Source organism: Schistosoma mansoni, chromosome 2, assembly GCF_000237925.1.
Source record: "Schistosoma mansoni strain Puerto Rico chromosome 2, complete genome".
NCBI classification, from domain to species: domain Eukaryota; kingdom Metazoa; phylum Platyhelminthes; class Trematoda; order Strigeidida; family Schistosomatidae; genus Schistosoma; species Schistosoma mansoni.
The window spans coordinates 20,321,412-20,334,513 of record NC_031496.1 but is presented as its reverse complement, the minus strand read 5'-3'; the positions used below and the strand labels follow the sequence as shown (position 1 = coordinate 20,334,513).

The 13,102-nt window shown below is 39.0% G+C and overlaps 1 protein-coding gene across 2 annotated transcripts in view; it reads right to left on the bottom strand.

The window, feature by feature from the left end:
* Smp_147250.1 (putative multidrug resistance associated protein) overlaps nt 1-11,618 on the bottom strand; it is a gene marked incomplete at its 5' end in the record, with an annotated part of 30,851 nt that extends 19,233 nt beyond the window's left edge. Inside the window, 6 exons of one of the 2 annotated variants that reach the window (XM_018796028.1) lie at nt 5,295-5,739; nt 5,848-6,363; nt 7,003-7,320; nt 8,208-8,435; nt 10,119-11,060; nt 11,547-11,618. In XM_018796028.1, coding sequence (XP_018650283.1) covers nt 5,295-5,739; nt 5,848-6,363; nt 7,003-7,320; nt 8,208-8,435; nt 10,119-11,060; nt 11,547-11,618 — 2,521 coding nt within the window. Of the gene's footprint in view, nt 1-5,294; nt 5,740-5,843; nt 6,364-7,002; nt 7,321-8,207; nt 8,436-10,118; nt 11,061-11,546 lie in introns of both variants that reach the window. The other variant, XM_018796029.1, reaches the window with a different exon arrangement.
* Between the last annotated feature and the right edge of the window lie 1,484 nt (nt 11,619-13,102).

Here is a 13,102-nt window from a genome sequence, read left to right as displayed (position 1 = left end):
AATGCCCTGGTACGGTTGAGAGTGGGGAGAGTCCGCTCTCCCTCTCGAAATGCTCTCACATGGCCACGCGTATATAGCCCCTGCCAGGGAAGTCCTACTCACTGCCTTCTCGTGGCGGGGGTGTTGTTTACGAAATTGAGAGGACGAAAAGCGAATGCCCGGCGCTTTAACCGGGTTGGTGGACACGGAGGGTCCACCTAGGGGAGTTGGAAAACCCTCATTCCAAACCAATGGTGCACATGGGCTCCAGTATCCTGATGGAACGAATGGCGAATGAACCTGTTGTTGGTCACCGGCTACCATGGGACTGCATCTCCTCACGATGCTCCACTGCCTTGTGGATCAGACCTTTAGGTCGAAGGCTCGGGGTGTGGCCCCCTAAGAAAACCACCTGCTTCGGTTTGGGCACCCGGGCAGTATCACAGCCCACACACAAATGACATGAAATGACGCACTACACTAACTACACTGCTCTCGTTCCTAATAGAAGAAAGACAATTCACATTATTATTATTACCATTATTATTATTATTACTATTATTTACTACGTCGCTTTTTCACTCCCTTTATCCCCAATTTGTGTAACCTTACTTTCCAACTTATGCAGTAGCTCGCCCATGGTGGAAACTCTGTCCTATCTAAACGATCTCCAGTCACTGTCTGGTTGAAAGTGAATGCTTCCACCGATTATGAATACTGAAGCAGTCTTTCTGAAACCACGTACGCCGTTCAAGCTGGCTTCCTTCAACGTTCACACACTAATGCAGATCAGACAACAGATAGGGCTGGCTATGTCTTTAGAAAGTCTTAATGTTGATGTTTGCTGTCTATCCGAGACCCGTATTCAAGACTCTAGTGAAGTACTACAAATTCGCTCTCCATCTGTCGCCTCGAAAAGCTTGTTTCACGTGCGCTTATCCGGGGACTCTATGGCATCTTCGTCTGGTCTTGCAGGCGTTGGTGTTGCACTAAGCGCTAGGGCTGAGGCAGCACTAATCGATTGGATCCCCATTAACAGTCAGTTATGTGCTGTTAGATTAGAAAGTTCCATCAAAGTGAGAAGAAATCGGCGTGAGAAACGGTGTCTTTGCGTCATCTCCGCCTATGCCCCGACAGATTGCAGCCCGGATGCAATCAAGGATGAGTTTTACCACCAGTTAACAGTTCTTCTCCAGAAAGCGCGTTCGACAGATATTGTAGTATTAGCCGGAGACTTGAATGCTCAGGTCGGGCGTCTAGGCACAGAAGAGAGTCGTTTAGGTGGCCGATGGGGACTTGTTGGTCGCAGGACAGATAACGGGGACCGTTTGCTGCAACTGTGCACAGACCCAACCTGTTTCTAGACAGCACTAACTTCCGGCACAGTCATCGCCGGTGTGCCACCTGGCGTCCTCCCTCTGCATCCCAAGCCTGGACTCAGATTGATCACATCGCGATCAGCTACCGCTGGCGTGGTTGTGTACAGGACTGCCGCTCCTTTTGGAGTACCTATCTGGAGTCTGATCATGCCCTGGTCTGCGCCAATCTCACCTTACTTTTCAGTGGCCGAAGGATTGACCACCACCAACGGATCGATGTTAGTAAACTGGCTGCAACTTCTGTTGCAAGTAAGTATCGAGCGGAGCTAGCCTCTAGGCTAGCTACCATCCCACCGAAAAGTATAGATGAGCATTGGTTGCATCTTCACGACGCCATGAAAATGGCGAGTAAAGCCGCTTGCGGCTTCGCGAAACGTCCCGCTTACAAGCACTGGGTTTCTTCTGGCTCCTTACAACTAATCGAAGCCCGTCGGTCTACTCCGGGTGACAGTGAATATGACCACAAACGAAGGCAGTTACGTAGTGAAATTGGGCAAAGCTTGCGTAAGGACTGAGAAGCCTGGTGGTCGGAGCGTGCTAATGAGATGAAAGCAGCAGCTGCATCTGGTAACTGTCGGAAGCTCTTCCAACTCATCCGAGCCACTGGCAGCAAGAAGTCTGGTGTGAGTGAAACAATCTACGAGGATGTTAGAATGCCAATCACTAACATCTCTCGACGTCTTGGACGATGGGCGGAATTTTTCGAAGGGCAGTTCAACTGGCCTGCTGCTCCGGCAACATCAACCAGTTTGTCCTGCCCCCCATGGCCGGTGACGACTGATCCACCAAACGAGGCGGAAGTCCGCAAGGAACTCCAACTCTTGAAGCGCTACAAATCACCGGGCCCAGATGACTTACCTCTGGCTCTTTTTAAAGATGGTGGTGACTTTCTGACTAAGGAATTGACTGTGTTGTTTGGAAAGGTTTGGGAGCAAGAAAGTGTTCCAACATCATGGAATGAGTCAATAGTCGTCCCTATCTTTAAAAAGGATTCACGTTGTTCCTGCAATAACTATCGGGGGATAAGTCTACTTCCGATTGCGTCAAAACTATTGGCTTCTATCATTCTTCGTAGGCTGTTTAAAACCCGAGAACGATTGACTCGCGAGGAGCAGGCTGGTTTTCGTTCTGGTCGAGGATGCATTGATCACATCTTCACCCTCCGCCAAATGTTAGAACACCGTCATACTTATCGCAGGCCAACAATCGTAGTGTTTCTTGATATCAGGGCTGCCTTCGATTCGTTGGACAGGACTGTTCTCTGGGATTGTCTATTGAAGAAGGGTGTGCCTGGGAAGTTCATTAACATCTTAAAGGCCCTGTATACGAACACCTCAGGCAGAGTGAGGGCATACAACCACCTTTCTCCCTTGTTCCATTCGAGCAGTGGGGTTAGGCAGGGTTGCCCGATCTCACCATTCCTCTTCAACTTTGCCATCGATGACATCCTGGAAACAGCTCTGATGGATGTAAGTAATGGCGGTGTGGATATGTTGCCTGGAGAACGACTTCTCGACCTCGAGTATGCGGATGATATTGTCTTACTGTGCGATAATGCCCAAGGCATGCAATCCGCACTTAATCAGTTGGCAATCAGTGTCCGCAGGTACGGCATGTGCTTTGCACCCTCCAAGTGCAAAGTACTCCTACAAGACTGGCACGATTCTCATCCTGTACTCACCCTGGATGGTGAGGAGATCGAAGTAGTTGAGAAGTTCGTGTATCTAGGTAGCTATATAAGTGCTGGTGGTGGCGTGAGTGATGAGATTGATGCACGTATAATGAAAGCCAGAGCGGCTTATGCCAATCTGGGCCATCTTTGGCGCCTTCGTGATGTTAGTCTGGCTGTAAAAGGTCGGATCTACAACGCGTCGGTGAGAGCAGTTTTGCTCTATGCTTGTGAAACCTGGCCTCTCCGAGTTGAGGATGTTAGACGACTCTCTGTGTTCGATCATCGTTGTCTCCGAAGGATTGCTGACATACAGTGGCAACACCATGTTAGTAATGCAGAGGTTCGGCATCGTGTGTTCGGGCGCAGAGACGATAATTCAATTGGTGTCACCATCTTGAAACACCGACTTCGGTGGCTTGGACATGTTTTACGAATGTCGTCCCAGAGACTTCCACGTCGTGCATTATTTGCCGACTCTGGGATTGGTTGGAAAAAGCGGAGAGGAGGTCAGTGTATGACATGGTGTCGTGGCATGAAAGAAAGCTGCACAGGGCTAGTTTCTGTTGGTCCTTCACGACTCCCTGGCTGGGGTCCGAGAGATGGTACAACACAGTGGCTAGAGACGTTATCAGATATGGCTCAGAATAGAAGCCAGTGGCGATCCTGCTGCAACCTTCTTTTACTTTCTACATAAAGAGTGGTTCTAACTTTCTTAACTGAAAGAGTCTTCCGGTTGTACATTTCAGTCCGCCTTATCTTTTCATCCCTTCTCTTCCTACTTTCATTATTTTGTGTGGCGCATATGTATCTGGTGCCCTTTTGTACCAATATATATGTGTTTAAATAAATAATAAATAATAAAGTAAATCACTTTTCTGCAAAGACGATAAAATATGACCATCGTTTAAAAACCTTCCGCTAATTTCAATACCAGTGGTCAATAGCTTGCATTTTCATTTTAGTAATATTAGGCGCTGCCTATGCCTACATAAGTGAAGCTGGGTTCGAACCTGTAACCTATAGATCAGAAGGTCAGTGATGTTACCAGTTAGCTAATTTATCTAGTATTTTGTAAATATATGCTGTATATATAACAAGGGTACTATTATCGCTACATGAACAGTTATATGTTCCAGAGTAAAACTGATTAAATATTTATAAGAATGGGAGATTTGAAATGACTGTCATTTCCTAAACCAGTATACTGATATATTGATTTGATTATAAATACTGAATTATTTGTAAAAATAAGCGTGTATCAATTAACCGAAATATTTTCAATACGAGTTTGTTTAGTTTATCTAAACAATGAATATGTTTGGGTTAATGAACAAATAACATATACTTGGTTTTCTACTATATAATCTATGTATTAAAAACTTAATTGAACTAAAATAAACAAACATATGTACATAAATAGATAAATAGTAGCGATACATCATGCAGTATAAATTTGTAGATAGTCAACTAAGTAATAGTATGAAAATAAATGCAGTACTCTTTCGGCAGACATAAACAATATATCGTAGAATGTAACAGAATGACGCGATCGTTGGAGTCAGAATGCGAAGAATGTAGCAAAGAGAAAATCAATAAAAGTAGGTAGATTGATTTCGAGGCACATCACTTACTGAGGTCAACTAGTAAGGAACCCAAGACAGGAGGCCTATACTTTCTCATACAGCTCAGAGTACGAGACAACGTTCGCAGCGAAGACCGGTTTATACAACATTGACTTTCGTCAAACTGTGACGTAAAGCAATCAATTTATGGGAAGAAAAAACCATCCTCAGCCAGTATAAATCCCTGAACAAAACAACTCAGTAGATATGTGCATCGATTAATTTACTCAGTTTTCACATAAACTTAGTATTACGACAATTACTTTCGTTCATATTTCTGACACTAACGGTTAACCAAAAGTTATAGATATACTATGGTTAATGACCTGTAAGACTGAAAGTCGTTCACACGGCTGTTTAGTTATTTCTTAGTATCAAAGAAAAGTGAGAAATTGAAAGCTTTTGATAAAAATCTTAATTAAGGATGAAACAACTGGGCTTAATTTGCAACAAATACTCCAGGTAACTTTGACGATTTAGGTGGGCAACTGTTATAAATGTTTAAAAATGTTCTTCTGCGACGTCAGTCACTTAGCCAGTCGTCAGTGTAGAATTATGATGATGAATAAAATAACTTATCGAATTTATTTACTCATGATAAACGAAATAATCTAATTACTGAATAACTCAATTAACACATACCTTGCATTAACAATAAAGATAAAATGATGGAAAATGTTAAAAAGTAGCCAACAGAATGAATATATGATTTGTAAACGTGGGGACTAATGGAACCGACTGCCATATGCTCTATATTTATATTCACATTGTTATTGTTATTATTATTGATTAAATAATTTGGATTGAATTCAGATTGGTTGATACTGCTGTCATCTTTAATAGTAATTAACGGAACATCATCATTTTCCAACGTCGGATTATTATTGTTTTCACTACTGTTATGATGATTATCACTGGATAATGTGGACTCATTATAAGTAGGATCGCTGCTGATATCAAGAACAGATTGATGCACAAGATCGTTATCATAATTGTCAAGGTAAAGATTACCTGGAATTTTTCGAGTAATTATTCCATCTTTCAATTCAACAATAAAATCTACTTGAGCACGTTTATTTACAATCTTCTAAAAAACATAGGAAGAACATTGGGAAAACAAATTCGAGAGAAATATATAAGGTGAACAAACAAATATTATACAAATAGTCGCTTGGAAAAACGCATCTTCACTTACATTGTTCACTAACCAATCCAACTGGTGTGTGACGATAATTCTAGTTTTTCCTGATAAAAGACCAAGTAAACAATTGGTGATAATTTGTTGACCAACATCAACGTCAAGTGCAGATAACGGGTCGTCTAAAAGATAAACATCGGCCTTTTGATAAACAGCTCGAGCAAGAGCAACACGAGCCCGTTGACCTCCACTAAGACTGCTCCCACCAGCTTCACCAACATCTGTGTCTAAACCATTTGGAAGTTTAGCCAGATCAGCTTTTAAGGCACACGCTTCAATTACAGTATTCATCCATGCTAAATCACAGTCTGAACCAAATAAAATATTTTCCCGTATAGTTCCAGAATGAAGCCAAGGAGTTTGTCCCACATAAGCATATCGAAGTCGTGGATTCGTCTTTATACTTTCATTTCTAAGTTCTTCTGAAACAACCGATCGTAGTTCACCCAATATACTTAAAAGTAAAGATGATTTCCCGGAACCAACTGGTCCAATTACACCGATTAATTCTCCCTGTAAATGATCATGAATGTAATAAAGATGTTGAAATGAATAATTATGTGGAATGGGCAATTAAATTGAAATAGTATGATACTATGATGCATCAATGGAAATCGATATATCACTGAAATATACTTCTTATTCGGTACTCCAATTAACAACTAAAAACTTCAAAGCCACATTTTTATCTGACTATAATAGTTCACTTGGTAGCTCGATAATGATTTAGGAAATATCACCTTTAGTAGACGGGAGATAAAACTTTACATCAATAAATTGGTCTTCAACTTTTATAAATACGCGCGTATTGGTTCTAACAGAATTAGTTAAACTTTGAAGATATTGAATAATTAAGCACCAGTAAGCTCAAGTAGTCTGTCATCAACGAACAAGTTTTACAGCCACTTAGTAAAATAAGATGAAATGTTGTTATACACATGGAGAAGCAAGTAACCTCTGATGGCAAGCATCCAAAAATGCAACAAAACAACTACAGGGAATACTGAGGTATCTGCTTTGGGTTGAAATATCCACACAGAAGCTAATAATCGTTCATTCTTAAATGACAACAACATGAAAATCGAAACCCTTACAACAGTTGGATTTGAATTTTAGTGGTGCGATATAATCAACTAATAACTTTCAACTCACCCACTGCACCTGGAGAGTGATATTTTTTAGAACTAAATTATCACAGTTAGTATAATAGAATGATTCATTCATAATGTTTACTGGCATGCTGATAGTAGATTTTTCGGCAAAAGAACAGACAATCGGAATATCTATTGGGATCCCAACATCAGAGAGCGGCGTATCAGTTAGTTCTGATGGAAACAAACCAGATGATAAATAGAAGAGTTTTGTAATGCGTTGCATGGATATAGTTGCCTCCATAACACCATTAATAACCCAAGGAAAAGCATTCATCGGACCAATCAACATTCCAAATAATGCAAGACTAGAGAATACCTTAAAGAGAACAAGATGATGCTGAGTGGATGTGCAGATTTAAGCGGATATTTAAAATACGAGTATTTAGTACTCAAATAATAAGCAGATATTAACTTACAAATCGATATCAGAGTGATTTAGTTTAAAAGATCCAAAATAACAAATTTAAAAGGAAATTTATTTCATAGAAAAGGGGAATAGAATATATAAAATTTGAAAATGATTTTGAGGAGGTTGACAAGTAACTATGACGATAATTAAAAAAACCAAAGCTATCCGATGCAGCTTAGTTAACCACTGAGTCCTGTACATAACTGAAAATTTACCGCTAATAATTTTCAAAAAAACCCTATACCAGATAAGTAAATAATTTTTTTAAGAAACAACAGTGTGAATCTTTATCCATTCTTAACAAACATATGATATGTGTTTCAAAATGATTATTCTGTTAAAATTCATAGATGGTCATTAGTGTGTCAGTGGACATTGAAAACTTTTACCTGCGATAATTAGAAAATTTGAGCATTATTAACTGAAGTCATTGAAGATAGCTTGATTTAAATAAATTTGTTTTTTTCATCAACTAGTATACTAAAAATTAGATACAGGAATGCCAAATCATTAAAATGTTCTATCTACTTTTTGGAACGTAAGAATTCATGACAATTATTTAAGACAGAAGGTGTGGTATAATAGGTTAGCAAGGAAACGTTTCCCAGTGGTCAGGTCTGGCCGAGTGTTGAAATTCGCTTTTAAAATTAAACACGTAGATATTTCATATTATTAAGGGAAGGAAACAACGACAAAAAGCCTTCGCATCTAAATTCGGTGTGTACCCTAACATATATCATGTATACTAGGTTGTCTTAATGATTAAGATAACATAAATGCAACTGAATATTTACCGCAGAAGCTTTTAGTTCGTTACCGATAGCCACATAAGTTGCGAATGTTGAACTGGCCAACAATGCAGGACACACAGCCCAAAAGAATACACAACAAGCGTCCAGCAACTTTTGACCACGTAGAGCGTTCAATTCCTGAATACGAGAATGCATGACATGATTTTTCATTAGATTTTCCCAACATGCTAGTTTCACTGAAAGCGTATTTGATAGAATTTCAGACATCAACTACATTTTCGAAAAGAAAGCAATCATAGTGTTTATTACCAAAGTAAAATTTAGCATCAAAATTAGATTGCATGGAAATTTATAAAATGAGTATTGAGAAACTTTTTACACATAAGTACCAGCTTTAGTGATTGAATTTACAACTAAAGATTTTCACACAGAAATTTTTGGGTTTGAAATGCAGCAAAAATACCGACTAACTACACAGTTTACAACTTCAGGGAACAGATATATAGAGTCAGTATTTATTACGAAAAAATATGCTCAGTTTGGTCAATACATTGAAAATAGTCAAGTAAACGAACTTAACTTTACTAAAACATGGATGCTAATATTTTAGAGAAATTGTTTAGGTAAGTGAAACAAGTAAAAAGGTTGCCTAAATTTTCCATTGGGAAGAAAACAAGATAATTTTGGAAGACCTTGTTTATAGAATATAAGTTTGAGGTATTTGAACAAAAAGCATGTTTACATAAAAACTGTTTTTTTAATCTCCGGAAGACATGGAACAACAACCTTGTGTGATACTTTTTTGAACCTAATCACAATATTATTTGTTGTAAAACAAGTGCGTTACTTGGTGGTTTAATCCTTTTAACTACCATTCTAACAGAAAAGGCGATGAGTCGCGATCACGGTCAGTCAGTCAGCTACAACGTAGGACCAGGCACATATATGCATCGGTCCAAGTTGCCATACCTCGTTAGCACAACAAGATGAACACCGGATTCATAGAAGTAATTAATTTAGTGGTGGTAGTATATAAAGAAAGGTTGTATATAAGGATATAGTATAGGAAGGAAGAAAGTTATGAAGCAATTTTAATCTCAAGGTTTAAGGGAAGATAAAGAGTGTATACACCTACGCCATTGTGATTGATTCTGAGCCATGTCACCCAGAGTCTCCAACCATTGGTTACGATAGTCACGCGGACCCCAACCAGGTAGTCTGCATCCGCCAACATGGCTCAGACTAGAAGTTAGTGACTTCAAGCACTGACGCGATCACGGAAGAATCATCAACCAATTTTAAGATAAACGATTAGTGGTGACAAGGTTTGGATAATAGTTACATGAATAACAAGATTAAAAACAGTAAAATAAAAGTTCAAAATCCTCTATGTCCTTATTTAGTCATATTTTATTGACAAGTAAAGATATCTTAAGAATACAAAAAAGTTGCCTTGGCTATTTTTCCAAATATAAACAAAGTTATTTGGTGTAACGTCTATGTTACCTAGATAAGTTGCTAACTAATAGTAAACTCTATCTGAAAGTCTTGGTCAGAAGAAGCGGTTATGCATAGAGTGGAAACATTTCAAGATACTACTATTTTTTGCATTATGGTGAAATTTGGTGAAGGAGAGCCATTTAAAATCCCTTTTCAAGTGAACTTACAACTTATAGTTTTCGGCTTGTCTCCCCAACAGAAATCAAAAATTTAAGGTAACCGGGGTTATATACAGAACAGAAAATAAGAGATTTTAAAGAAACAAGCACGAAATAACTTGAAAAGCTTTTTGTAATCGCGATTTATTGGTTAATGTTTATAATTACGCACTACGCTCGTAAAAGAAAGCAGATAACTGATATTTAGACAGACTCAATTGTTTTTAGTTGGCTGAACACTTCAATAAAGAAAATTAGTACACTTAAAAGACACATGAGGAGTGAAAGCACTCACTTTAATCCGTGTATCCTTAAATATCATCAAACGGCGACTAAACTTTCCGATTTGTGTTGCCAAAATACGGTTCAGAGGAAGCAACACAAGTAGAAACCCAATGCCTACTAAACAGGCAAGTCCAAGTTGATGGTAGAGTAGTCCGACTGCAACAGATAACTGTAGAGGCATTGCCCACACTTCGTGAATACTAGGCGCGAAATTGACTATTCTATCAGCATCAGAGGTCAGATAATTAACCAAACTTCCTGTTCCAATACAATTGAGTGACGAAGTTCTAAGGGATAAAATTGTTCTGTAAACCATTCCAGTTACACTGACTCTAACTTTGAAGCCGAAACTTGCCATTTTGTAATTATAGGATGTGCTCAGAACTGCTATCTTTAATGACAAAAGCACTAGTCCAAGTCCAACAAGGATGCAAGACCATGAGGGAGTTTTGGAGTCTGTCACATTTAGAATGAAATGATTTAGAACTATTGGACCACATAAACCAAAGCCACTAAGTAAAAGTTTGAGCAAACCCAGATACAGGAATTCACGACCGAACGCCTCATAACTTGCTTTTAAAAATGGAACACAAGCTTTGATAGAATACCTGCCATTAGAAATATCATGACTTTGTCTAATTGGTTCATTGATAGTTACAGATTTCAACTTTAATTTAGGGATTTTTGACTCCAAAGTGTATGTATTCAGACGTTTAGGGATCAAAGGTAGACTTGTGAGTGAATACAATTCTCCGTAATAACCACTACGCACTAGATTATTAGCCCAACAAAAACATAACTTTGAAAAACATGGAGCCGAATCTTCACAGTCAATAACATTTTGTGAAGTGGGTCTTTGTGTAATTTCATTTGACTGGATGCTATTGGGATTTTGTCGTAAGATTCTAGCCCTTCTACGCCTAGGCTCTTCCGTGGGATAGAACACTGGAACCTTGGAAAGTAAATGCAGACATAACAGGAGTAATTGAACATAACAATTAACGGTAACATATGGCCTCCACAGCGCATCCACTTCTCTTCTAAAAGACCAGCAGTTTATGGCTGAGCAAAAGAAGTATACCATTGAAAACGAAAGATAAACCCGAGAACCCCTTGAAGAATATTTGAGGGTTTTACCATGGAGATAATCAAGGATTAGTGTAGTAATCCAGAGTATTACTGTCATGAAATTGTGAATTGAAATAAAACGAGAGTTAATTGAAAATCCCTCCTCGTAATATGGAAGAAAAAGCCCAAGAACAATAATCACACTGCTGCTAGTAATGATTGCTATATCTATGGCCACTCGAAAATAGAAGGCTAAACAATAAAAACTGTCAAATGCCAAGTGCCTCCATAGGACAGCGCAATAAATAAATGAGATAATTGTACACAATATAGTTAAGGGGATATAAACGTATACTTCAAACCAGCAAACCCCAACAACTCCATCATGCCATGGACTAGGATCTAAGCTCCCACATACTAACTCCACAAAAGAGACCTGCATCGCACAGGTTTGACTTTGTGACCAGTTCAGTGGCCTTGAGGTTAAATAGTTGATCACTTAAAAAATAAGTCTGAAAAGCGTATTATTAACCATACTTTACTGTTCAGAGAAAACAGATTGGTGTTTATTCTTGGCTTGAGCACTCACAAAAGCACACTAGAAAAGGAATAACGTAGACCGTAGGCATTCTGTCCTTCCTACTCAAATCTGAATATGAATCTAAGCGGTTGGTCTTGGATACAGTGTAAATGTGAAAGAACTAAAAGACCGTCAAGTTGATACCCAAGGTATTTTAATCCAATCACTCCTATCTTAGGTCATTATGTTCGCATATGTAACACAAACTATTTGATTGCAATGAAAGTTGTCAGATTATCCAAGCATATCAAGCAGTGACATCAAGTCCGACTAATGAAAGGGGAAGCTATCTGCGGATTGGCTTCGAAGATAAAATGAAGTCGTGTACTCTGGACTTGTAAATTATTCTGTCCAAATCTCTTTTAATGATGTGATTTCAGAGCCAAAGATTTCAGAAGTCGAGGATGTTGGTACTGTAGACCATGAACGTTGATGGTCTATGTCGAGATGATTGAAGGCCTACTCGAGTTAAACGGGGACGGTGTAACGAATAAGCTAACTTCGAAGTTACACCTCGCGACCAGCACCTTACGTGGATTGCCCCATCGACCTATTAAGGGATCATGGATGCTCTGAAGACTGTACAACACAAAGGACGTTATTACAGGAATATATTAGTTAAAGGAGATACAAGCGAAAGTAGAACCACTGCCGCATGGGCCAGTCCATGGCATATAATTGACTGATGCGCGTTGATTGTCCTTGACCTTGACAGGGATCGATGATCTGTTCCATATTCAGTGACCCAACTGCCGGATGATTTGGCTAGGGTTCAGTGACAATTCACTGGCCATACAGTACAAGAAAACATATGTGAATTATTGATAGAGGTATCGTAGCACAGAACGTTTGTGCTAGCTAGTCGCCTAAGAAGCTATATTCCACGGCTTCTCGAGATGCGACCTGATTAGACCTATTGATCGAACTCCTTCAGCTAGTGGTGTATTCAGTAAAACTAGTTAGGTAGACAATAATATCAAAAGCCTATATAACTATTTGTTTCGGTGAATTATTTATTGCTACGAAGTGTTATTCACGATTTATGTGATACCGAAAGGTATTACGACACAGATACCAGGTGTCCAATAGTCTCCTGAAGTACATGTATATAACTAACAGATCTGTGACTAATTATATGTAACCGTATATTGGATTAAGGAGAGAGGTTTATTCAATGTGAAAATATATTACATACGACAAAATCAGACAAAACCGGTTTCCAACAACTCCTTTTAGAGTTGTTTTGAAGACGAACATGATACAAGATGAAGGCTACGAGTAATTTTGTTGTTGATTAGATGCAGGGTCATGTGCACGCTACATTTCTTAACCGGTTATCACGTAGA